General features: G+C 40.3%; 1 protein-coding gene and 1 long non-coding RNA gene across 3 annotated transcripts in view; one reads left to right on the forward strand and one right to left on the reverse strand.

Moving 5' to 3' along the window:
• The first annotated feature begins 3800 nt into the window (after nucleotides 1–3800).
• LOC131279197 (uncharacterized) overlaps nucleotides 3801–26373 on the forward strand; it is a 72814-nt gene continuing 50241 nt past the window's right edge. The window contains exon 1 of the long non-coding RNA XR_009186568.2: nucleotides 3801–3872. This is a non-coding gene — a long non-coding RNA (uncharacterized lncRNA). The remainder of the gene's footprint in view (nucleotides 3873–26373) is intronic.
• CERS6 (ceramide synthase 6) overlaps nucleotides 14270–26373 on the reverse strand; it is a 306615-nt gene continuing 294511 nt past the window's right edge. Inside the window, exons 9-11 of one of the 2 annotated variants that reach the window (XM_058300690.2) lie at nucleotides 23544–23700; nucleotides 22924–22947; nucleotides 14270–19995 (exon numbers count right to left, since the gene is read on the reverse strand). In XM_058300690.2, coding sequence (XP_058156673.1) covers nucleotides 19843–19995; nucleotides 22924–22947; nucleotides 23544–23700 — 334 coding nt within the window. In that variant the 3' untranslated portion in view covers nucleotides 14270–19842. The remainder of the gene's footprint in view (nucleotides 19996–22923; nucleotides 22948–23543; nucleotides 23701–26373) is intronic. The other variant, XM_058300691.2, reaches the window with a different exon arrangement.

A 26373-nucleotide genomic window follows, 5' to 3' on the forward strand; every position in this document is an offset into this window, starting at 1 on the left:
TTTCCCTGCTACTTTGCCTCAGTTCTGCATCAACTCAGTCCAAAGTGGGGAGATCGGCCTTGCTTGCTTGCTTCCACAAGAAATGCCATCATACCAAGTATACAATGATTTTTAAGTCCTGGAGAAGATTGGTAGGACATTCCTAGTCCCCTACTGTTTTGTTTATATTACCTCATGTGAGGAATATAAGACCAGAAGCAGATCAAGAGGGAGAAGACCAGAAGAGTTTGCAAGATGTAGTTTACTCACAGTTCCCTGGGGAGAGGGCAGCACACCATGCAGGGCCACTGGAGAAAAACATTGGGTCAGTCGTGAGGGAGAGAGCAAGTGGGACTGAGTAAGTGTCTTCGTTGTGGTTTCTGTGGGAAGTATGCAAAGCTGGGGCAGGGGTACACCAATGTGGGATTGGCGGGCTGTATTTGAAAGTGGCGCCTCCGCAACTGGGGTTGGAATTATCTAGGAGTAACAGATCATATGGGTAGGGCTTGGCCACCTTGGGATGGCTATAGATGTTAAAGCACCAACTTACAGAAGCTCAAAAATGTGGTTAATACAAACTCTTCATGTGCCACTTTCCCAGCAGACTGATTAGCTTTCTCTTAGGCCTCCTAGACAGCTGCTTAATTAAAATCCCCCTCACAAACTGTTGTAAGTATAACAGGGTGTCCTAGCTGAATCTGGACTGATAATTAGAATTTGGCTATTTGTTGAGCTTCTCAAGGTAGGTATTTGACTCTGGTATTTTGGAGGTCAGAACAGGGCTGTGTCAGTTATCTCCTTTCACAATAATGCTGTGTAACAAAAAAGCAGAAAACCCAGTGGCTTAAAACAATGCACAGCTTCTATTTGGCTCAGCAGTCAGTGGTTTCACTGCGTGGCTGTGGTTTTGGGGGCTCACGGGTGCAGAAGCTCTGCTGATTTGGTTGGGCTGCTGGGACTCACTCCCATGTCTGGCAGGTGACAGGCTATGGCTGGGGTGATTTTTTCATGAGTCAGCAGTCTAACCCAAGCTTGTTCTCAGGGCATAGCACAGGAGCCAAGTAAGTGAGTGTACACCCTCAAACCTCTTGAAGCACAGGCTTAGAACTGGCATGCCATCGCTTCACCTAGTCCCAGGCCAGCCTGGCTTCAGGAACTGAAAAGTCCTAGAGCAAAGGGCACTGATACAGGGAAGAGCAGAGAGTTGGGACTTGGTTTGGATTCAATCTACTGCAATTACCTGTCAATATTTGTACTTGAGTGACAAGAAAGATAAGGCAGAAAAGGCTATCAGATGAGGTGGATGATACATGTTTTCCTTTCACTTTTCCAACCCTAGCCTGGGGGACAGTAGAGATCGGGGTTAGGGAGGGAAATAAGAAGAGCTGTATTTATGAGGGACTTGAGACATAGCTCTGGACAGAGCTGCTCTCTTCTCTGAGCCCACACCCCACCTTCCACACACTGCCAAAGAACACAGCACAGCTCTGACGCCCCCGGGGGTGGTGGGAGGCAGACACTGGCAATGGGGGGCTTCTCTCAGATATCTCCTGCAGCAGAGGCTGTAGCGGTAAAACACCTTGACAAGGAGGCCAGCTCAGGCCAGCTCAGGCCAACGTGGTTGTGAATGACCCCCAGCCCCCCACTTCTAGAAATGGCCCAGGGAGACTTTGGGAGGAGGGGACTGAGTTTTCCATTGAGCAAGAGGGACAGAGAGCTTTGTAGTTCAGGAATTTATCTTCATATAACCTCATTTGTATCTTTAGGTTGATGAGAGCTGCATATGAAGCATCTTGTCAAAGAAATTATTCCGTGCAAATTTTCTAAAAACATATAGTGCCCATACATCCTTTTCATTTTTTCTGTCTTCAGATTTATCTCTGGCCATGTTTCTGACCCGCTCTCATTCTCTGGCTTCTTTCCAGCCCGGGCCTCCAGCCCGATTTACTGTTTGACCTCCCGGATCCCAATCTTCCTGCTTCCCTTCCCAGTCTAAGATCAGTGTTTGCCTTCCTGGCAGGACTTCTCTGCAGAAAGAAAACCTGCAACAGACAACCTTGGGTCTGGCCTGGAGTCACTCCACTCCATCCCACACCTCTAGTGCTGCTTCCAAGGGGAGTCAGCGATGTTAGCACATACTTGTTAAGTACTCAGAAGCAGATGTAGTGTGTTCAGAGTTAAGAAGAAATCTATTAAAGCAATGGATTTAGGGCTCTTTAAAACTTGACTTGGTGGAGAACAGATGTAGCTCAAGTGGTTGAGCTTCTGCTTCCCCTGGACGATGTGGCTCAGTGGTTGAGCACCTACTTCCCATGTATGAAGTCCTGGGTTCAGTCTCTGGTACTACCTAAAAAACAAACAAACAAACTTGCCTTGGAAACTTCTTTGGTAGCCAAAGCATACAAAGAATTGGAAACAGCTTAAACAGGGAAATGGTCAATATGTAAAGTAATAAAATCTCACATTTAGAAGGTGTAACATGTGCCAGACATTATTCTAAGTGCTTTGAAAGTATTAACTAATTTTATCATCACAGCAATCATTCTGGGTAGCTATGTATTATTACGATCCTCATAAGATAGATGGGGAAACTGAGGCATAGAGTGGTTAAATGACTTGTTCAAGGTCACCCAGTCAGTAAGTGGAATAGCTGGGCTTCATTCGAGACTTCCATGTTTAATTGCTATGCTTACGACACTACCACTCAAACTATCAAGTGATACTAAACTTAAAAAAAATAAGGATACAATATAATACATTTAGTTATAGGTATGGACTTACAAATAGTTTGTAAAAGAATAAGTATGATTCCAGCTTGATACACAGATAAGAGAAAAGATCTGGATAAATATAGGTCAGATGGATAACAGTATATCTCTGAGAGTTGGGATTAAGGCAGACTCTTACTTTCTAGGTCAGACATTTTGGTATAATTTTAATATTTGCAACACAAACATATTGTTTTGCGAACCAAAAGGGACAAGGGGATAATGTTAAGAGGGTAACAATTATTCTGTTTAATTTTGAAAAAGGACAAACTGATGGGTGAAATGGTGATAGCCTACCTGGTTATTTCATATGTCCAGGACTTGCGTCGGTTGTTGCTTCTGCCTGGAGGTCCTTCCATTCTCACATTGCCCTAGCTGACTTTTATTTATCTCCAAAGCCCAGTTTGTATCATTTCCCTCCAGACAAACCACACTCTTGCCTGTGTATTACTGCTATCCATTACACAAACTTCTGTGTTCCATTTATTCCACTGTGTTGTAATTGTTATTTTAATGGTTTGTCTCCCATGCTACTCAATGAGTTCCTTATAGCAAAGAACTTAGAGCAACATAAATACTCAATAAATATTTGTTTTGATTTGATTGAACTAAATGCTGAGGAAAGTGATCCCGTTAGCGTTTTCCTTTCATTGACAAGAGGGAGAACATTGCTTAAGGGCCAGCCTAGATCCTCAGCTCTCAGGAAGCAGAGTTCAAAACACTGAGAGAGAAGATAAGTGTGACCTTCTAGGCAGGAACTCTAAAATGGGAAATGGCTCAAATGCACTTGGGAGGCTCTGACACTCTGCTTTAAAAAGGTCTTGACAAGCAGGAAACTCAGGAGTCAGGAGAATCCCATGGGACCACTTAGAGAACTTTCTTTGTTAAAAAGAGATAAACATGTGAGATAGCGAGTCTTGAGACCAAGGGAAAAATCAGAGTGGCCTAATGTTAAGAATAACTTTGGGAAAGCTGGAGCCCAAAATAAGGAGAGCTCTGCAAAGTTTGCTGAGAATACCTGAGAGAATTTTCCCTACATGCACAGCAAGATGAACGTAAAGGGCTGGAAGGGATGGCACACTTTACGTGGCTTGGGACAGCTGGACTCATGCTAATGATGTCTGAGTGAGTATCCCAGCTTAGGCTGGCAGCTGGGATCCAGGGGTGAGTGGGCAGACAGGGCAGCTGGCTGTCATTGTGCCACATCTTTCAGAGTATTTTCTTCCCAGGATGAGCTGTAACATGGGTGGCAGGTCTTGACACATCTTCCCATTCCAAGCAATTTCCAGTTCTGGATCCTGGAAAAAGCCTATTTCTTGGCCTGTGTGAGCTGACAGAGGATCAATACCATCATCTGCTGCCATTTCAGGCACGCGAGAACCAGGGACAGTACAGTATTTACAATACATGATGTCATGCCCACCAAGCACCCTTTTACAGAAGTGTAGAAGCAGTCTCATTCTGATTAAATTCTCTTAATCTCTGGTTGCTGCAGTGATCAGGTTTTAAAATTTCTGTATCTCTCCAAAGCTAGAAGATACATGTCTTAAGTCGGCCTTAATGCATACATTTTTAAAAAAGATACCTTCGCCCAATGCCTCAGGGTGACAAAATATCCGGTTTAGAGTCAGCAATGAGTGTTTTAAACTGCTACAAAAATGGTGGAGTACATACTGATATTGTTATTGTAAATAGTAGCCTAATTTGTTACATTTCAGGTAACATTTTTATTCAGTTGGTACTAATTACACTGTGGCTTTTTAAATTGCACAGAATAAGCTTTTTACCAGTTTACACTTCACAAAAATTATCCATTTTTAAAATCTGAGCCCAAGTGGTCAAACTTAATTTTATTTATATAAACCAGCCCTGTATTCAGTGCATTAGAGTTTAATAGTCTTTGCACATGCCCAAGTTACATATGTATTAATTTTAAAACTCCAGGTGTTAATGGAGAATAGAGATGAAATAAAATAGATTAATTTGCATAAAACAAATTAATGTAAATTTGTTTTTCACCAATAAACCCCAGGAAATGAAGACTAATGGGCAACCTATTAACAATCAAGTCATCCTACCACAGTGATCTATGGCTTTAGCTTCCAAAGGAAAAACATAAGAATAAGGACATTTTACAAATGCAGATTAGTCCAAATAACTTCCATCTGATGGCTATGTTAATATCCCTATGCTGTTAGTTATATCTTTCAAAGTTCATCTCTGATCTGTACTATAGATTCCAATTAAAGTGCACACTGGAATGTCTCTGATAGGGTTGCTTTCATCTCAGGGGCAAATTATGAGTTTGGCACTTTTGCATATGTAAATAAAATGTCATCCACAAGATTTATCTGCCCTTTCCACCTTTGGTCTCCTCCTCGAATTCATATTATAAATCATCGATTTTCAGTTATTTCTAATCAATCATTGCCAGGTTATGGAGATAGAATCTTAGGGACAAAACAAAAGCACTTCAAATAGTAATTTATAGCAGTTGCTTCTGCAGCAGAAACTGAGAAGCTAGAGGATGAGTGCGAGGAAGAAGGAGCTTTACCCTTTACTTTATTCCCCTTGGTACATTTGGATTTTATATCATGTGCTTTCATTACATATTCAAAAGTAGAAATGGCTATTGCAAACCTTGGGACTGAGGGTATAAATCCTGTTCACTCAGAACTTGAAAATCTCCACCTGATGTGTTCTTATCACTCAACATATTTAACTACTTGGCAATTTCTCCTACAACACTTCTGAAATGGTTCTCCTGAAAATTACCATTGTCTCCATTTGACCTCTTGATAGCATTTTACGCAATTGATAATTCATTGATGTGTATTCACGCACTCACTCATTCAATGAGGTTTAATGTAGCATCCTCTTTATTCCAGGCATAAAGAGGATTCCAAGATGAACAAGCTCCAATCCTTTCTTTCAGGGAGCTCAGTTTGATGAAGGAAGTTTATATTACATTTTGATAGATTGTATAAAAGAGGCATTTACAGAAATGTAATGGGAAGACGTAAGGGGTAGCCAGCTCAGCTTGGTTGGAGAAGCGGAAGAGGCCAGGAAATGCTGGCAAGAGATGGTAACACTGCTGACGCTTGTGCATAAGAGAGTGTGCGTTGGTGTATTTGAAGAATTAAAAACCTCTGAAAAATGTCTTGAGCGCCTGGTTTGCATGAGACCGTATAGTTGATGAGTCTGGAGAGAGCCACAGAGGCCAAGTCATGGGAAGCTTAGGTGTCATAGCTGAGCTTTAATCCAAACATGAAATGGGACCCATGTAAGAGTTTTCTCCCCTTGCTGGATTTTAAGCACATTTGTGATAATTAGATTTGCCTTGTAGACCTATAATTCTGATGGCAGACAAGTTGCAGATTCATTACAAAGAATTTTTTTCCTTTTACTGAACCATAGGCAAGTAAGTGGACAACCTGATTCTCCCTTATCTCCTAATAGTTTACTTTGTGTTTCCTACAAAGAAGGACATTCTTCTGTATATCTACAACACAATCATCCAAGTCAGGAAATTAACACTGATTCATCACTATCAATAATCCTCAGATCCTCCAATTGTCCTAATTATGATCCACCATAGAACTGGATTCAGGTCAGTATTATGCATTGTATTCTATTTTCATGTCTTTTCAGTCTCCATTCTGGAATATCATTCAGGTTTTTGTTTTGTTTTTTGACTTTCATGACATTGGCACTTTTGAAGATTACAGACTAATTGTTTTGTAGAATGGCCCTCAGTTTGGTTTTATCGGATGTTTGCTCATGATTAGATTCAGGTTCTACATGTTTAGCAGGAATATCACAAATGTTAAGCAGCATTCTGCTTTTTATTTACAATCCAGTGGCTCACAACTGCAGTTGCCCCATTACTGATGATGTTCATTTGGTTAAGATGGTGTCTGCCAGGCACCTTCACTGTAAAGTTATTTTCACCTTGGCAGTTATTTTGTGGGGCTGTACCTTGAAACTATACAAATAGTCTGTTTCTCATCAAACTTTCATGTTATTCATTTATTAATTGATATTACTATGGACTCATCGTTTCCTATTTTATTCAATGCATTATAGTACATTACTTTACTAATTTTGATGCAAAAATGTCCCAGGTTTGACCACCGAGAATTCCTTCAAGTTGGCTCTTAAGACTTTATAACATTTTCCCATCATTGTTTGAGCACTTTCTAGCTTTCTGGACCAAGATGTTCCATGCCCAGCCCATGCTTTCTCTGTCCCATCCCTGGATTCAACCACTTCTCCAAGAATCCCTTATTCCTCTTAGTGGAAAATGGATTCGGTGGATTTAGAAATCAAGACCCGGGTACTAAGTGTGCTCATTCCTATTGGGGAGTCACTAACTCTTGGTCTCCTGAGGTAGACAGACAGAGTTACAGTGTATATATTATACTATTTCTATATTTCCATATCATCTATCTATCTATCATCTCTATCTATCTTGAAAAGCACAAGTTAAAATAGATAGCTGCATTTTTTTTTTAAAGATTTATTTTTATTTATTTCTCTCCCCTTTCCCCCCACCCCTCAGTTGTCTTCTCTCTGTGTCCATTCACTGTGTGTTCTTCTGTGATTGCCTCTATCCTTAGCAGCGGCTCCAGGAATCTGTTTCTTTTTTGTTGCGTCAGCTTGTTGTGTCAGTTCTCCATGTGTGCAGCACCATTCTTGGGCAGGCTGTACTTTCTTTTGCACTGGGCGGCTCTCCTTAAGGGGCGCACTCCTTGTGCGTGGGGCTCCCCTACGCACTCCTTGCGTGTGGGGCTCCTTGCGCATGGGGCTCCCCTACATCCCTGCGTGGCAGGGCACTCCTTGCGCGCATCAGCACTGCGCTTGGGTCAGCTCCACACGGGTCAAGGAGGCCCAGGGTTTGAACCGCGGACCTCCCATGTGATAGGTGGACACCCTATCCATTGGGCCAAGTCTGCTTCCCAGATAGTTGCAGTTTTAATCCAATACCACTGGGTTCATTCAGTTTTTCCCTCATGTCTCTTTTAACTCCCTTTCCAACCATGAGAGATTGGCTCCCATTATCCTCTATATTTTCACGTTTGTTCAGTCACCCTGTATGTAAGCAAACTCCCACTGCCTCTGCTCTGACTTTCCACAGCAGGCTGCCTCTCCTCGGGGGTGGTCAGGCTCAGAGGGTGTGCTGGGCCACCCTCTTGTATGGACACCCCTTTACCCCACCCAGGCCGATTCTCCATGCTGAGCAGTTTTCCTATGTGAACATCCTCATAAACCCCCTTGGCCTCCAATGTCCCAATCTGGTCCAACACTACTCCCCCACCTGGCGGGGACAGCCACTGTGCTTTGTCCTACTAAAGGCTTTAGGACTGAGCAGGTCAGGAAGAGAAGGGAAGGGAAGGAAGAGGAAAGGGAAGTGAACATCATTTATATCATTAACATCATCATATTTCTTCCTAGCTTTCGTAACACTGCTTTCTTTGCCAGCTCATCACCAAAACATGGGCATTTCCCAAGGTTCTGCTTTAGAACACAATGGAGAAATGATTCAGAGCTTGGACTAAGTTATCTGCACCACCACTTTGTTGAGCAAGTTTCTTATCATCTTCGTGCTTCATTTTCTTTACTTGTCAAAATGGAAATAACAGTTCTATATTTTCAATTCTTAATAGACATTTCCACTTGAATGCAATCTCATCAACTCAAATTCAAATTTAAAAATCAGCTCATTTTTTTCCCTTTCAAAACATACTTATCTTCTTGAAGCTCCTGTTACAGTAAATGTATACATTCATTCTGAGAGCATTGATAGTATATATATATACACTATATATATATAAATCATATATATATATATATATATATATATATATATAATGGCAAGGTCTCAAGATGTTTACAATTGAGTGGAAGAGGTGGTGAGATAAGCACTCTGATGGAGTTAAAAGTTGTAACTTTTCATGCTTTCAAATCCCAAGTGAGTTAGACTTTTCTGGAGGAGGTGATCAATGCGTTTTCCTGAAGACCAAACAATTGTGAGCTGGGTGGAGAAGAGGGCGAAGGCCCTCTGGGTGGAGTGCGCAGCCTGGTTGAGAAAGGCAGTGGAGGGATGTGGTGGAGCGCGAGGCCCCCAGGAGCTGCGGAGGCCAGCTGAGCGGCTTTACTCACTGCTTCTTGCGGTGCTCTGTGTTTCCAGTCTCCTCCCTCTTCCCCTTCTACCCATCCAGATCCAATCTATTCTTCTTGGTCTTCTCCTGGAGGCTTTCTCTCACCTGATCATGAAGCAACCTCTCTTTTCTCTGAACCTTTTTTTTTTCTTGGCGATTACCCTCCAAATAATGTAGGTGATATTATAATGCTAATGGTGCCTTATCTGTAAAGTAACTGCAGTCTTCGAAAGGCTTCTACCTTTATGATTAAGTTTTGTCTGCACAATAGAATACTTATTATTTCTTCTGGCGCTATCTTGACCCATTGAAATAACTACTGCTTGGCCCAAACTCTTTCACTAGATTGAGAACGCCTTAAATGCGGCAGCTGTGTCTACTACTCTTTAGACCTCTCACAAAGCGTAATGTCCTATACAGATCGGTGCTCACACCATGAATTAACTGAATTTTTAAGTGCATTTTATTGCATTCATTAGCATTCTGGTTCTGTGCATTTTTAGCTAGCAGAGTACAAACTTTCAAACATCTTCAGAGATGACTCGTATTGATAAAACTAAGAAATGTCAGCACTGGAAGTACTGTATGCCCTAGGTTCTGTTCTGTATACCCTCTGGCAAATATATGCCACATTGGGAGGGAAAAGCTGAAAGAAAAATTGCTGTTTGCTCTTTTTTAAAAAAGATGTATTGTTGTTTTTATTTATTTCTCCCCCCTCATTGTTTGTTCTCGCCATCTGCTCTCTGTGTCTGTTTTGAGTTCAGCTTCTTTTTTTAGAAGATACCAGGAACTGAACCTGGAACCTCCCATGTGAGAAGCAGGCACCCAATCACTTGAGCCACCTCCACTCCCTGTGTGTCTCTCAGGGTGTTTCCTCGTTGTGTCTCCTTGTTGCGTCACCTCGCTGCATCATCCTGTTACATCAGCTTACTGCTCCAGCCTGTCGTGTCAGCTCTCTGCTTGCTTGTCTTCTTTAGAAGGCACTGGGAACTGAACCTGACCCTCCCATGTGCGAGGTGGGTCCAGCTGCTTGAGCCATAGCCACTTGCCGCTAATTACTCCTAAAATATCCAGAGGCCTATTTGTACTCACTTTCAGTGATAAGGCTCCAACTAGTCTGATACCTTACATGTTGCTTGCTTGCTGGTTTAATGGACAGTTATAGCATCCTGGGTCATGAAAGTTAGCAGGAGCCTAGAGTTTAGCTGTAAAGTGTGCAATGAATGTACCACACTAATGAAAGAAGTTGTCGATGTGGGAGAACTGGGGGGTGTGGGGAATGGTATATGGGAACCTCTTACATTTTTTAATGTAACATTTTGCATGACCCATGTATCTTTAAAAAAAATAAAACAAAAAAATTTAAAAATTAAAAACAAGATCACCCACTTCAAAAAAAAAGAAAAGAATCAAATCAGCTTTGCTGTGATTCAAATAAAGGAGGGCTAGTAAGTGCCCTTTCATTTTCTATCACTTCTTCACTCTCCAGCACCCCATCCCTCACCCAGTACCAACCCCAGGAGTATTTCCCTATGAAATTTTAAGTCCATTATTAAAATCCAGGTATCTAAGTAACTAATCTCACTACTAAATATCTTCATTTCATCTCGTCTGCAATATATTGAGTTATTGAACTCCTTGGACTGATTGATTTTAAACTGTTGGGGGTTATATGCTCATGCTTGCAAGCTCCCGGGGTCAGGGTCAGGAAGAACGGGCGTGATTTATGAATTGGAACAATGCAATGAACTCGGAAAATGGAGTTCAGATAATGAATCAATAGATTTATTGAGTGTCTTCACCAAGAAGGGCTCTTAATGTATATGAGAGCACTGAACAATATGATGTTAAAAAGAGGGATGAAAACTACAACGGGAAAATGGAAATCTGCAAGGAAAATTAAAGGATCCAGTGTAGGATTCAAATGCAGTGGAGACCCAGCCAGTCCAAGTTTACAGAAACAAATGCAAACACTGGAAGTAGCATAATGTACCAGGAGGGTATGTATGAACCCTGGAGTCACTGAAGTCTAGGGTCAAATCTCAACTCTACTTACTTACTAGCTAGGTGACAGAAAAAAAGTTACTTAACTTCTCTGAGCCATAGTTTCTGCATCTATAGATTAAGGGTGACTGTGGTGTGCTGGTAAATGTGTAACAGCCGATTCTCCAAAAATAAAACCCTTCTAATTTGTAGCTTTAACTGATTTCCATGGAGTCAATCTCCCCCATGGCTAATTTCAAGCCACCAGCATAATGTCATTGAACACTGAGTTGGGAAGAAATTTGTGGGAGCACACCATTGTACAGTATTTTTATCACTCAGTGATAGTAGATGTAAACTACCTAAAAAACGGAAAAAATGTAGGTAAACAACCAGGAAGTGATCTTTTGCATATTTATTACCTGTATTTTAATATAAATTAAAATGGTAATTTTATACAATTAAATTTTAATAATGGCTGTGTTTAATAACCAGTTTGCAACATTTCAGAAAATTTTTAAATCAGCTCCTATAAGCTGGTATGAGCTGGCTCTAACACACCAGTGATAATGGGGACAGTTTAAGTGAAATAGTTTTTGAACTTAGCACACACTAGGAAAGCACCAAGAAGTTTATTCTTTCCTTCGTCTCATCTCCTCTCTGCTGGGTAGTGCTAAGCTAAGGTTGGCAAGCTCACTTCGAGGCAACAGCAGTTATGGAAACTACAAACAGCAAGTACTGCCATTTTTGGTTGTTCCCCTCCTCCAGAGAGGTGCTTTGGAAATTGCTGTCATCCATCAGTTCACAGTTCATGAGATGCCTTTGAACTACACAAAGAAAGGTGCTAACAATAACAATGAAAAGGAACTACGTTCAATCAGCATGTTTGCTCTCCCCTGGCTGGTTTGCCAGTGTGTCCTGTTTTTTCAAGCTGCTTTCTTTGAAGGAATCTGAAGGCTCTTCTTGTCTCAGATCTCAGCAAACTTTCAGCAAAACCCTCCCACCTGTCACTCTCCATCAGGACTTTGTTGCCTCTGGACTGAATCCTCAGTAATGCTTGGTCCTTAATTTCTCCCAGTGGCCATGTGCCCCTCCGTCCGGTCTTGTAATGTGATGCTCCTGGCACACCTACAAACACAGCTGACCAGTAGAACTTTGAACTTTTTCCCATCATGCTAGTGTCAGGCATGGCTAAGCCTGGGCCCTTCCTCTTATTAGAGAGAACAGACAACAAAGCAGATATGCTAATCTGCTTGTTTAACACCCTAAAAGCCTTCCCTTCACTCTTACATGAAAACTTGACCTCCTTACCCTGGGATACAGGCCAAACGGTCCGACCTGCCCTAACTTTCTGATCATATCTCCTGCACTCCCCCTCTTTTTCACATTTTCCACATTGACCTTCTTGCTGCTCCTTGAATTTACAAGCGTGCCACCACCTGGCAGCCTCTGTGTTTCAGGTTCCCACTGCCTGAACTGTACCTCCCCAAGATCCTCTCCCAGCTGCTCCTGTCAGGTCTCAGCTCAAATCCGATCATCTGGTTTTATTTTCTGCATTACTTTGGACCTTTGTCACTATGTGGAATTCCTTGTTTTTAAGTCTTCCTTCTTCCCCGAGTAACTGTAAGTTCCATGAAAGCAGGAACCATACCTCTCTTGTTCACCATTCTGCCTTCAGTGCCTCTAACAAGTCCTGCTGCCTAATAGATATTTTTGAATGGGCAAATGATGCAGCCAGGGACTTGAGCTTTTGTTGGTAAAGTTACATTTTCTCTGGAAATAATTTTCCATTATTCTAATAAAAAATAAACCTGCTGTCTGAAGAAAGATTGAAGTCAGGGCATCTGCTCCCTGCCCCCTCCTTACTTCAGTGCTTCCTCTCTAGCTGGTCCCTGTGCCCTTGGGGCTTACAGCCCCTGTACAGTGGCCCCTCCTCCACCTCCCCCTCCCTCTCACTGGCCTCTGCTTATACCATGACTGTGCCCCCCTCCTGTCCCTTCAGCCCTAGGGGTGGTAATGGTTTCCCACAGTTGCTTCTGGGTGCCTCACATCCCTTGATAGATCCTTCAAGACTGATTGCACCTTTGAAAGTGGTCCTTTTATTGTGCAGTTTCTTCAACTGCACAATCTAACAGTGACTTCTGTTTCCCTCTGGGCCCTGACTGATAGGGCTTTATACATTTTTCTAACTTCAATATTTAGGAATGATAAAACTGTTTTCTCTTGCTGTCAGCAGCTTGCGGGACAAGCATGCATGGGTCCTAGTTTTTGGTCACCATAATTGGTCCTCAAGGACCACACAGGTTCCCAGTAGGTCCTGGTGCACAGCCCCCTACTGTGTTGTCTTGCCATCTTTCACCCTTGCTCCCATTGAGGCAGGGTTGCAAAGTTGGTAGAAACAGAATTAGCTGGCCAAGGTTGGAGGTGTTAGACCCAGCAATAAGGAAGTGTACCTAGAGAGAAGCTGGTTGCACTGTGGTTATTTGGGAGGGACGCCTACAGAATTAGATTACCCCATGTTTAGAGAATATGAAGTGTATCCAAGAGCTTCCAAAGTGGTGCCTTTATTTATAGCCTGATATCTTTTGGGTTTTAGAGAAAATTCAGTTGTTTATTAGACTAACACGTTTGAAATCAGATTGTGTTCAGGGTGGTTATAATATTTATAAGATTTTAATGGAGTGTTTGCTTTATTTATTTGTTTGCTTGTCTGTATTTTTTTAAGGAGGTAAAAGAGATTGAACCCAGGATCTCATACAGCACTCAAACCACTGAACTACATCTGCTCCCCAGTTTTTTGTTTTTTTTCATGCTGGTGGTGGAGGGGTGAGTTAAATTTTCATGCTATTTTTATATTTCTTGAGATAACAGATGACAACTTTTGAATGGAAGAAGAATGGCTGGCAGAAGGCAGGTACACAGGAAAGAAGAGAGAGGGAAGGAAGGTGCTCTAGCTAAGCGGGCTCAGACTCAGAGAAGTAGCCACTGGCCAGGCTCCTAGAGATGTCCATGCAACACAGAGGGGCAATTTTGTGTTGCACTTTGGTTTCTGTCTGTTTTAAATGCCTTTTGTATAATTTGAGAAAATCAGTACTGTCCGATATATTTGAACTGATATCTCTACAAATATGTATTTTTTCCCCAGAATGAAGTGCTACAATAAAAGATACTTCAGAGTTCTTATAATTTAATTTTCAAAGAGATACTATAGTATATCACAAGATAATATAACAGCACTTTCTCTGGGATCATAGCAATTGCTGTGAGTTGAGAAGCATTGAAAGAAACTACTGAGATGATGTGAGCCTGAAATTAACCTTTTCCAGGAAGGTTGGACATATTACCAATACAATACAGAAAAGGGCTTTTACACAGTACTCTTAATACTTATCTTTATTATGAAAATGTTTCCAAAGTAAAATGATCCTCATAATAATGATTGTTTTCAGAGATCAAGAATGAATAATTATATTTTCATATAAAAATCAGAAAACACAGCATTACATAAAATAATTCTAATTGGCTAACAATACATCATTCCATTTTTGACAGAGATGCTCGAGCACTAAATTGCCTTGAGAAAACAAGTAAGATTTTGTCATCTTATTTCTCACTGCAAGTAAAATAAATGAAATCCAAAAACTAATCACCACCCCCTTCCATGACACAAATGGCTATGAAGATAAATGACCTTGTAGTCCAAGAATTGAAAATTATGAGCTTAGGGGCTTTAGGAAACTTTTGGAAATCAAACTTGGGGGGTGTTTACCATGTTTAAATTAATGAAGCTCTAGGTTAAAGTTCCAAAATTGCCACAAAACTGTTCTTATTATAGAGCAATTTTTTTTTTTTACCAATATTCAAAATCCCTATTTTTTAAGGGGAGCTTTAAAAGAAAAAAATGTGCTGTAGATGAAAAAGAAAAAATATGTCTTGTTAAATTTAACTTTCAAGTGAACATAGAAACCAGACTGAGAGCTTTTGTTCCCTAGTTTCCAGGATCTGTGACATATGCCAAAATGGAAAGCCAAGGTTTCGTGGATCTGTGTAACACACAGAAAACAGATACATGTGGCCACAAAACTTTGTCAGGAAAATGGAACCAGGCAGAGAAGGAAGTTTGGGTATATAATTGATCCAAAGGCTATTGGGAAATCGATAGCAGAAAAGTGACAACTTTCTAGTTTTCTTTTATCAGGAGTACAAGGAGTTGGAGGCAGGATCTTTATTTCTTTGATCTGGTAGAGTCTTAGCTCTGGCCATTTGGGGATGTTTTCCTTCCAAAGGCTTCAGATGGAACTCAAGTTGGAAATAGCTGGGAAAGACTAACTGGGCCACAGTGAACGAGTCACAATTATGATGTTAATTTGAAAATGGCACAATTTCATTTTACCGAGAAACTTAAACGGACTCTGGAGTCAATGTCTTCATTTTAAAATATATATTGTTGCATTTTGCAGGAGTTCAAGGACTGTTAATGATTATTGAGATATTCCTTCCATGGGTAGTATGCTAGATGGCAAGCAAATTAACTTGAGAGTGAACTACATGTTCTCTTTCCATACAGGCTACTTAGAAACTGAAGGTGCCTTGTGATCACTTTCCCATGAGGCTGACTTCAATCTGATTTATCTCTTATTTGGGTGTAGAAACATTTCAAGGCTACTATTTTTTATCTACAAAGCAGGAATCAGCCAAAGACAAAGTAAAAAAGTGAGCTAAATAGAAATCTTAAGATCTCAAATACCACATGAAATGTAAACATTTAATTTTTTATTTCCAAAGGATTTCTTGAAGTCTATCTGGACACAATGACATTTTCACACATATTGATAATCAGGCTCTTTTAATACCTTTGGAAGGATTCCATATACTTTTTATACTTCCTATTAAGAAAAATACTCAAATACTCAGGCAACTTTGACATTAACATTTCCAAGAAAGGGGCAAAAATAACTGTCAAGGCAAAATCATGAGGTTGAGGACAGTCATGGGAGTCCAAAAAGTTCTTTCTGAAGAACTCTTTTGCAAAGCCTCTGCTCAGCTGAAATGAAATCTAGTTTTCTACTTCAGCACAAATAATGTATTTGAAATACACAAAGTAGAAGATTCAGATCCTTTCAGTTTTCTTAATTTCAAACTCTTATCAAATACTCAGAATGGAAAGTTTGGCAACAGAATTGAATATTTTGAAGTTCACCTGCCATTTTGGCTAGAGGTGATCTCGTGTTATCTCATTTTTTTCCCGCATCCAATCGCCTGCTTTCCTTGGAGAGCTACCTTTTCTGCTAGTTTTTCATTATGTGATGATTTTAGCAGCCAGGAGGAGCTGCATGTTAGTAAAATCCTGAGGTGAAGCAGCAATCAGATGCACTTTTACAGTGTATACTTTAATCGTCCAAAATACTGATAATTGTTCCCCTACTCTTAACATCCATGATTAAATTTCGAAATGTAACGGTATTTGGATTATATGGTGACCTTTGGTCCTCTATGACCTAGACTCTGCCATATTTAGCTCTGTGGCCCAGAGGCTGAAGGCATTCTTCCACGCTCCACTGTGTCAGCAGCATAAACATAAGACTGACAAAGGAGATGGGAAGTGTGATGTACCCCAGAAAATTCTGTTCTTAAAGCTAATCCATTCCTGTGGGTGTAAACCTATTGTCAGTTGGTCCGTTTGATGAGGTTCTTCAGTTAAGGCATGGCCCAGGGTGGGTCTTAATCGTCTTACCAGAGTCCTTTATAAGAAAATGAAATTCAGACAAAGATAGAGAAAGTCACAGAAGATGCGGGAAGCAATGAAATCCAGAAGAGAAGGGAGACACTAGCAGACACCGTCAAGTGCCTTGCCATCTAACAGAGGAGTCCAGGATCACTGGCAGCCAGTCTTCAGAAAGAAAGCATTGCTTGATGCTGTCTTGATTTGACCATTTTTTTCAGTCTCAGAATTGTATGCTTGTAAGTTAATAAATTCCCATTGTTAAAAGCTGACCTATTTCATGGTATCTGCATTCTGGCAGTCTACGAAACTAGAACTGGAAGGTTCTTTGTATGTGGTGGGCAGTTTTTTGTTTTTATTTTTAATGAAAAAAACTAAGTATGGATATGGATTACTCAGTGATATTTTGATTTTATCATGTTTTTGGATAAGCTTACAAATACATACCTAGATCACACATTTTATATCATTTACTGACCAAATGTCAAATTCTATCCTCGCCCACTCTAAGCTATCTAGAAAAGCTAGAACATTGGAGAATAAAACATTACTTTTTCTAGACTCCTTCCTACATACCTCTTTGTATCCTGGCAGGGCTTGAAAATGACCATGAAGAAGGGATATCATCACAGGCTAAGTTATTTAACAGAAAACAACATCACACTAACCTATAGTTGAATTTACAAACTATGCCTTCAAAACGATGGCCTGGACTGGGTGGAAGGTAAATTAACTTATGTTTTTCTCTCTGTTTTATCAGGCCATCATGAAGTTGAGAATAGTACATAGGAAATGTATTGTTCTTTCTCCTCCAAAGGTCTACAAACTCCATTTTGATGAGCCTAAAAGAAGACTTTGCTTTAAAATGTAAAATGAGTAGTATCCATAGATACATAGAGAACTGTGCTAAGTAAATGCCATTGGTCAGAGAGAGTTTAGGTCTTCCCAATCCTTCTTTAAGTAACTTCTGGGAAAACCAAAGCAGAACATTGCTTAGATTTGCCTTTGCAAAGGACAGACTCAATTTAATTCATTTTATGCAACTCTTCTAAACTTTCAATTTACAAGTTCATCTTCCTGAAATTATTCTTCTGTGCTAAAGAGTGTCACATGATCAAAATCTGAACACAGTGTGGTTCTCTGGTTCATTTAACCTATTGAGGACTTGCCACAGCAAGGTAGACTCCATTCCTCTGTACCATGTTTTAGTTGATAATAAAAGAAACTTTCATCTTCTCAAAAATTTTCAGCTATAACATGCTAGATATAGCTTTTTATGTATCTTTGCATCATAGCAGATGTTAAGAAGACTAAGCACTTCTGATGTTTTATGATTGGTATTACAAATTCAAACCATCCACAGATTACACTCCTAGACACCTCTGTTTTGTGAAATAAAAAATAAAGCATTACAAGCAGAATTTAGTTGCATTGTTCTCTCAACAGACAGGCAGACACATTTCTGAGTCTCTTAAATTATTACCGTGGACCATGTCAGAAACATAATATTTTACAAATAGACGGGGGGAAAGATTCAATATTTATTGTGAGTTTTTTGTTTGGGAGTATTCTAAGTTTTAACTCACAGGTTGCAAACTGTAGGCACAACGTTTTAGTTTCATTTTTCAAAATTGGAGTGAGTTGTGCACTCTCCAGAATTTTGCTGCTGTCTTCACCAAGTTCTGATTCACACGTTTATATTACTGCATTTTGCTTTGGACTCCTGTTTAAATGGTGGTATAAATGATAAATTATTTTTAATACTTTATTCCCTTTTACTGGAGGTGGGAAAAAATGAAGTAAAATCTTTGGTTTATGTATATGGTTTTCTTATTTATACAAAAATAACACTGCCACATAGGAGACTCATGGGAACTTATTCTTCAGTAATCTTTCTCATTGCTGATATTGCCATTGTCCAATAGAATTTTTGTTTTTCTGGATATAGCTGTACTTGAAAAAATATTCTTGGAAACTGAAATCATCAAAGAAGCAAGCAAAAGGGTGGAGCTTGATGCTGCTCAGTTTCTAGTGACAGGAAAGTCATTCTGGGTTTTATTTAAGGAGAAAAGACAAAGGGTGAAATACTTTCTTCCACTGGCTTTAATTTGCTCAGCAAAATAAAAACATCCAGATAAAGTACTAGATAGGGCTTTTTCTTGAAAGCTGGTTTCAGTAAAGTGCTTTGCAATGGAGGTGATCTTTGCCAACTCTTGAAAGTCTCCGTTTTCTTTCCCCACATAAATTCATGACATAACAGAAGACTGGTAATGACAGGGTTAGTGGCAGAACCAGGTTGAAATCAGTTGCTCTCTTTATGTTACTCCCAGCTCACGGGGACAGATACCTAATATTAAGAGTGAATTCTTCATGTAACTATGAGCTTAAGCAAATGTCTTTTCTCAGAGGCAGAGCACCGTCTTCCTCATAGAGAATGAAAAAATCTCTGTAATCTACAAGGGGAACTGAATCCCCAAGGTGCGATCACATTCATTGAAGAAATCTTGGCTGTGTGCATGAGAAATGAAGTTTTTTTCAAAGCAACTTAATACAAAACCAATTCTTAAAAATGTCCTCCAAAAACTGCCCTCTTTAATTCATACTGCCCTCTTTAATTCATACTGCTAATTGTCCATGGAGAGTGATAATTACAAAAACCTAGTTCATCCTGTTTAAACTTTATGCTGGGAGAATGGTCATGGAGACTGTATAGGCAATTTCAAAATGGGCACATTAACACAAAGAAAGCAACCTATGTGGAGCTGTATGGGCATCTTTCACTGAGTTTTGCTTGCTCTAAGTGACAAATTAAGCTTATAGCAGATTTGATGCTTATAGCAGACTGCGCTACAGCAACAGAAAGAAAGGGGAAGAAGCAGATGGAGCGGAGCATCTCCCTCACTGTCATGAATCAGAGAATAAAAGGAGTGAGGAAATCCTCTTTTGTCCACAGATTTACAAACAAATACAAAACATAAATAATATTCTAAAACAGTACAAATGCAAATACTGTTCCCTCATGTCAATTACATACAGCATGCTTACATATAGAAAATGGTAATTCTTCATTCAAAGACACAACATATGGCAGTGCACTATCAAAATGCTTTAATAATCCTAATTTTTATTTCTGGTTCTGAGTGATTATGAAAGGAATTGCATTTGCAATTTATTAAATACTTCCAGGAACAAACAGTTCACTTTGTTTGGGATGTGGAGTATTGAATAATTAATCATCCATGGTGCAAGGACCAGTCAGGAGGTACCCATTGGTACCACTGGTCCTGTTGGTGGTTGTTGCAGTGTGGGGGTTCGTCCCTGGAGGTTCTGAGTCCTCCTCATCTGAGCTAGACTCAACATCACTTCGATCATCTTTTGATACCTGCGGAACACAAAGGAGACGAATGTAACCATCCTAACAAGCCATCGAGGGATGGGGTACTCAGAAGCACATGCAGTTGTATATGAAGGGTGAATATACCCAGATGTTAAATACAGGCAGAAGAGATTCAGAATATTGCCATAAGAATGAGTTATCTTTTACTGGAGATACATCGTTTGAGTGACAAAAGTCACCTATCAAGGAATGTAGGGGATTTAGGCATCACAGAAGGCTGGCCTTATTGACCTTTTTAAGGTACCTTTTTTCTTTTTTTTTTTTTTTAACGATTTGTTTATTTATTTATTTTTCTCCCCTTACCCCCAACCCCCCGCCCCGCTTATCTGTTCTCTATGTTTATTTGCTGTGTGTTCTTCTTTGTCCCCTTTTGTTGTTGTCTGAATTTCTTTTTGTTGCCTCATCTTGCTGCATCAGCTCTCCGTGTGGGCAGCGCCATTCCTGGGCAGGCTGCACTTTCTTTCGCGCTAGGCGGCTCTCCTTATGGGGTGCACTCCTTGTGCGTGGGGCTCCCCTATGTGGGGGACACCCCTGCGTGGCACGGCACTCCTTGTGTGCATCAGTACTGCATATGGGCCAGCTGCACACAGGTCAAGGAGGCCCGGGGTTTGAACCGCGGACCTCCCATGTGGTAGATGGACGCCCTAACCACTGGGCCAAGTCCGCTTCCCTTAAGGTACCTTTTGATACTGAGAATGTCCTAGTCCATGAATCTCACTTTAGCTGAAAAGTGACATCCTATACTACTGGAATGGCATAATAGGTACTTGATACAAATGGGTCAATTAAATCTCTGATGGTCACGTTTTCTTTGAGAATTGTTTAAAGACAGCTCTCAAGTAACCACAGTAATGAGATTTTATGAGCTTAAGTTCTTTTAAAAAATCACTCCTATTTGGCATTTTACTGCATTGTGCTATGATTTAATTTGCTTTCCTTTTCTGTCTGCTAAAATTAAGTAGAAATTTTAATTTATATACCATACAACAACTAATGCAGGAGGCATTTGGGGAACCTGCTGGTGTGATCAAGTTTAAAATATTTCCCGAGGAAAACCCAAGGCCTGAGTCATTGTGAGTAGGCTCCTCTGCTTCTAGGGCTCATCAGCTCTCCATTTAGGGCATGAAAATAAGGCATCTGGATATAAATCCATACATTATTGTAAAGGATGAAAAAGAATTCATGATCCAGCAATAATTTGGGGGGGGGGTGATTAAGGGCCTACAGGAGTGCTTTTAAAATTGGAATAGTTTGGGGAGTACAGTAGCTCAAGAGGTTGAGCACCGGCTTCCCGTGTATGAGGACCTGGGTTCAATCTCTGGTACCGCCTTTAAAAAAATTAGAATACTTTGAAGCCCCTACCCTGTAAGTCTAAATTATGGTAAGAAAGTTTTACTCAGATGGCCCTAGGACCTTTTGAGTAACAGAGCACTATTTACTTATGTTTTAAATGTAGTGGTCATACGAGCCTGAGGGCTTGATTCCACAGAAAGCTTCCCAGTCTGGGTGCCCTGATTCTCCATGGGGTAAGTAGGCTGAGGAGGTTAGCAAAGTCTCCAGGGAGAAATATCAGAATTACCTGGGGGCTTTTCCACATCATAGATTTTCTGTGCTTCCACCACCCCCAACTTGGAAATTTTGAATCCACCCCCTCCAACCTGAGAACAAGCTCTCTCTCTCAGATGGGTTGGAACAGCTAAGAACGACTGTGGCATTCCAACCATACATACCATATGGCCCTCACTACAGTACCTCTTGAGATGGGACTCAACCCCAATGGACTATCTCCAAGAAGTTTATTAGTTACAGAAACAGCAAAATCACTAGACAGAGGATACTTTAGCTCAAAAAACATGGGTCACAAAGACAGCATTATAATCAAGCTCCACTATGTTTAGATGTCCATTAGTCAAAAATTAAGCTAATAGAAAGGAGCACTCCAGTTTCAGAGAGTGATTAATTTTCATTTGCATGCTTAAGGAAGATTATTTAAATTGCATTTGGGAAAATTTGTATTTATGTTACCTTCAAAGAAAGGAACAATTACGCATGTCTCAAAATAACCCAAGATGATTATTACTGTCCTGGGGGACAGCAATGATAGTTAAGATATTCAGAAGCCTGAGCTCTGGAATGAAACTCATGAGTGTTTCTTTGTAAAGATTAAGGAATTAGCTGAAGAGAAGACAATATTTCTGGTGGAAATAGCAACGCAGCCAGGACACAGGTGATCTAATCCATGGGTCCTTACATCTTCATTTTTGTTATCGGACTGTCTGTATTGTGCAAGTTGACTTAATTTGTATCCAAATGAGGGCAAGAACATTTAAAAAATAGAAATAGGTATTAACTTTAAGAAGTCACAGCAAATACAGATTGGCTTCTAAACAATGAATTGATCAAAACAATTTATATGGGAGTTACATGGGAGCTGAGGCTAAGAACTGGCTTCCCAGAACATGACTAGATGCCCAACCCCCCTGGGGAGGGACCAGTTCTGCTGACCGCAAGGGCGGCAAGTTCTGCCCTGTGACCTGGGCAGATCAGGCAAAAAGCTGGTGCTCAGGCCTTTACCTCGGCCATGTGAATTCTCTCTCCAGATTAGTTCTGCTTCTCTGACTTCACTTTAGTTTATTTGAGTCTCTCAGCCAAAATGTGAAACACTACCCAAAGAATTTCCTCCTCTTCTCTGTTAGATCATGCAAAACTTAGCACAATGCAAGCCACACAAAAGAGCGCTCATGGAGTTGTTCCTAGGACCCCTTGCAGCTGGTGGGAGCCACATCTTAGAGCATCTAGTCAGTGCCAACAAACTAGACAGAAAAAGATGCCTGAAACAAAAGCACCAGAGGGCCCCTCCAACAGGCTAGGTGGCACCTAGGACAGGGACGGAGAGAGCTGTGAGGAACTTACATGTAAAGGGTTCCACTTCCCAGACTTCCAGGGTAGCAGAAGGAAAAGAAGAGATAACGAAAGTAAGGAAATATTGCAGAGAACAATCCGGAAATATCACTGCTCTACACAGAGGGCCTGAGGCTCAAGAAGGTTTGTTCGAATCCACCCCATGAGTCCACTTTTAACCAAACAGATTTAACTAATTTTTACTGGAAACCTCAGGAATGGATTCATCCTTCAATTTGAGGGAAAAGTTTGGTTAAATGGGCATACTGTACCATGCAACCCTTCTCATAAAGGACAAGAAGTTACTAATTTCTGTTCAGGATAAGTATAATCAGAAAGGGAGACAAAGAGACAAAGAGCAAGCACACACAAATAATATCTTGTCATTAAATCTAAAAATTTAAATGTAGACTCTTAGAATCATTGTCAGCAAAGCAATGTGAAAGACAAAAATGAGCTAAATGGATGAAAAATTGGTTTCTGTTTCTAGCAAATTATGGTACATTTTGAAGAAATGACAGCAGTTTTGATGAAATCTGAGATAGTAAATAGTGTTCTTGTTGATTTCGAAGAATCAAAAAAAATAAATTAATTTTTCTGGGAGCTATTGGAAAGGGTGAATTTTATCTTACCTTGCCTTTTGAAATAGCTTTACAAGCTATTTTTATGATCAAGTAAGACCAGTAGCAATGCAACCACAGTATTAGCAACAGCAGTAGGTTAAAAACCCACCAGGCAGGGAAAGGTCCAACGATCTGCCAACTTTCAAATAATGTAGTATTTAATACCCTAAGGAAAAGAAGAAAGTAAATTATTGAACCAAATATTCACTTTGCTTTCAAAAGAACTCTAGTTACTGCTGATATTTTAACACTAGAATTCAAAGGACTTACTATGATTTTAACTCTCTCAAATCAGCAGCTATCATCATTTTTAATACATGGCCAGTATCACCACTTTTATTTAACACTATCCTGGAAGTTCTAGCCATTGAGTATGGTGGGAAGTCAAAGACTTAATTTAATTTAAAGTACATAGACATAAAATTTCTGTAACTATTTTAAAAAACAGCAAATAATAAAAATGTGCTATAACAGAGAATGATTTAAAAAATTAGTATTCATTCATATTCCAGAAATTATGAAGTCATTCATAGTATTAAAAATGTTTAAAGTTTCTAATGATATGGGCAAAGCAAGAAAGAGAAAAACATATTGTTAAACTATCTGTGTGCCATAAAATAAATCAATATATATGTATATACCTGCACATATACATACCCACATGCAGAAAAAAATATATCTTGAATTCATCAAAACCATTAGAAATAGTATTAGTCTGCCAAAGGGGCACTGATACAAAGTACCAGAAATCTGTTGGCTTTTATAAAGAGTATTTTTTTTATTCCCTACCCCCTTGCCACCTGTACTTGGCTGTCTGCTGGATCCATTAGCTGTGTGTTCTTCTGTGTCTGCTTGTCTTCTCTTCTCATTTTCTCTTTAGGAGGCACCTGGAACCAATCCTGGGACCTCCAGTGGGGGAGAGAGGCACTCAATTGCTTAAGCCATCTCATCTCCCTGGTCTGCTACATCTCTCACTGTCTCTCCTCTGCGTCTCCCTTTGTTGCATCATCTTCCTGTACCATCTCAGCTCTCCGCCTTGTGGGCCAGCTTGCCTTCACCAGGAGGCCCTGGGAATTGAAGCTGGGGCCTCCCATATGGTAGATGGGAGCCCAATCGCTTGAGCCACATCCTCTTCCCTAAAGGATATTTGTTTGGGGTAGAAGGTTACAGTCCCAGGGCCATGGAAAGTCCAGCTCACAGTACCATAAGTGGGACTTTTTCAACAAAGTCAGCTGCCAAGTGTTGAAGAAGATGGTTGCTGATCTCTGCCTGGTCTCTCAGAGCTTCCCATATCAGTCTCATTTCTTTCCAGGCCTTCTCAGCTGCTCAGCTGCTCTGTTCTCTTCAGCTGAAAACTAGTAGGCAAATGGCTCTTCTCTCCCCAGGGTCCCAGGATCAAACATGACAGTGCTCTCTCTCTATCCATGTATCTTCTTGAGTGAGAGTCCATTTATACCAGCCCACCAAGGGGGCAGGGACTCAACCTGAGTCATGCCCTACTGATGTGGTTGGATCAAAAGCCCTAAATTGATTTTATCAAGTAAACTTAAAACCTCTGAAGTTAATACAATCTAGGGTATCCCACCCAGAGAAATAGATTAGTTTACAATCATAAGTTTTCTCTTTTTGGGATTCATAAATAATCTCAAACTGCCACAGAGACTTAGGCCAGTAGATTAGGGAAGTTGTAATTTTCTTCTTTACAATCTTCTATCTTCTAAATTCATGAGAAATATTTAGAAAAAGTACTTAAAAAAAAATAAAAAGGAATAAATTAAGAAGATGCCCATATACCTGCCTGCCTTGTTTATTATTCTGACAGGCAGTGACCTCTTTAAACATCAGTTTGTAGGCCAGGGGACAGCAGGTCTAAAAAAGTTTCAACTCAGCTGCATGAGGGAGGACCCACTCACCTTAAACTGTTCTACTTGCAGCTCCTAGCAAAACACCTGAAAGTAATGTGCTTGCTAGATACATTTGTTGACTGTGTATTTTTTAATTCAGTAGTTAAATAAGCACAAGAAAGCTCTGGAATAATAATAATTTTATTTCAAAATTAGCTCTGCTTCTTGACTTACTGTACCTCTTGACATTCAGAGAGAATTTAGTTTCATTCAAACAGAAAGAGGTCCTGGATAAGTAGCAACAGGGAGTGCATTATGCTCTTCACTATAAATTAGCCTTTGCTGGATTAGAGGTTGAGAACCGTTCTCATTATTGTGGTAGGAGCAGTGATGCTACTGCCTGGCTTGACAGCACAGTCGCTGGTGACATGGCATTCACATTAATTTCTGAAATGCTGTATCAGAATTCATAGGCTCTGCCATGAGAATCAGTGGCACCTCAGAGATGCTGCTCAAAAGTAATGGGATTTCTTTGAAAATTGACTTGGCTGCCTGTAGAGACACTTGGGAAAATGCAATCAGTGCCTCAAATGGAGCTATATCCCTCAGTGAGAGGCTTGGTAAGAAAACAACATATTAAGAATTTAGATTGAGGAGAGAAATATCATTATGCCACTTTGGGTCTGACAAATGGTAAACTCAGGACACGGGGTTTTTGCCCATGGTGTGTTTCCGAGGAGAATTCTGCCTCATTTGGACAAACATCTTAAATGATGAGAAAGTTGGATTTTACAGGACATTATTCTTTCCGGGAGGTGGGTTGTGGTGAGGGATGACTGTGGAAGGGAAGAAGGACTGTGGCCACTAGGATGGGGTGTTATTAGCACCTTGTGTTTTGGAGAAAAAACTTTAAATTCATCTGTACAGCACGTACGATTGTAGAGGTCAGACGAGTCAGAGGTCACTGTTCAAACTGTCTGTGGGCCAGGCCTATG

This window comes from Dasypus novemcinctus, chromosome 7 (assembly GCF_030445035.2).
Source record: "Dasypus novemcinctus isolate mDasNov1 chromosome 7, mDasNov1.1.hap2, whole genome shotgun sequence".
In the NCBI taxonomy this organism is placed as follows: domain Eukaryota; kingdom Metazoa; phylum Chordata; class Mammalia; order Cingulata; family Dasypodidae; genus Dasypus; species Dasypus novemcinctus.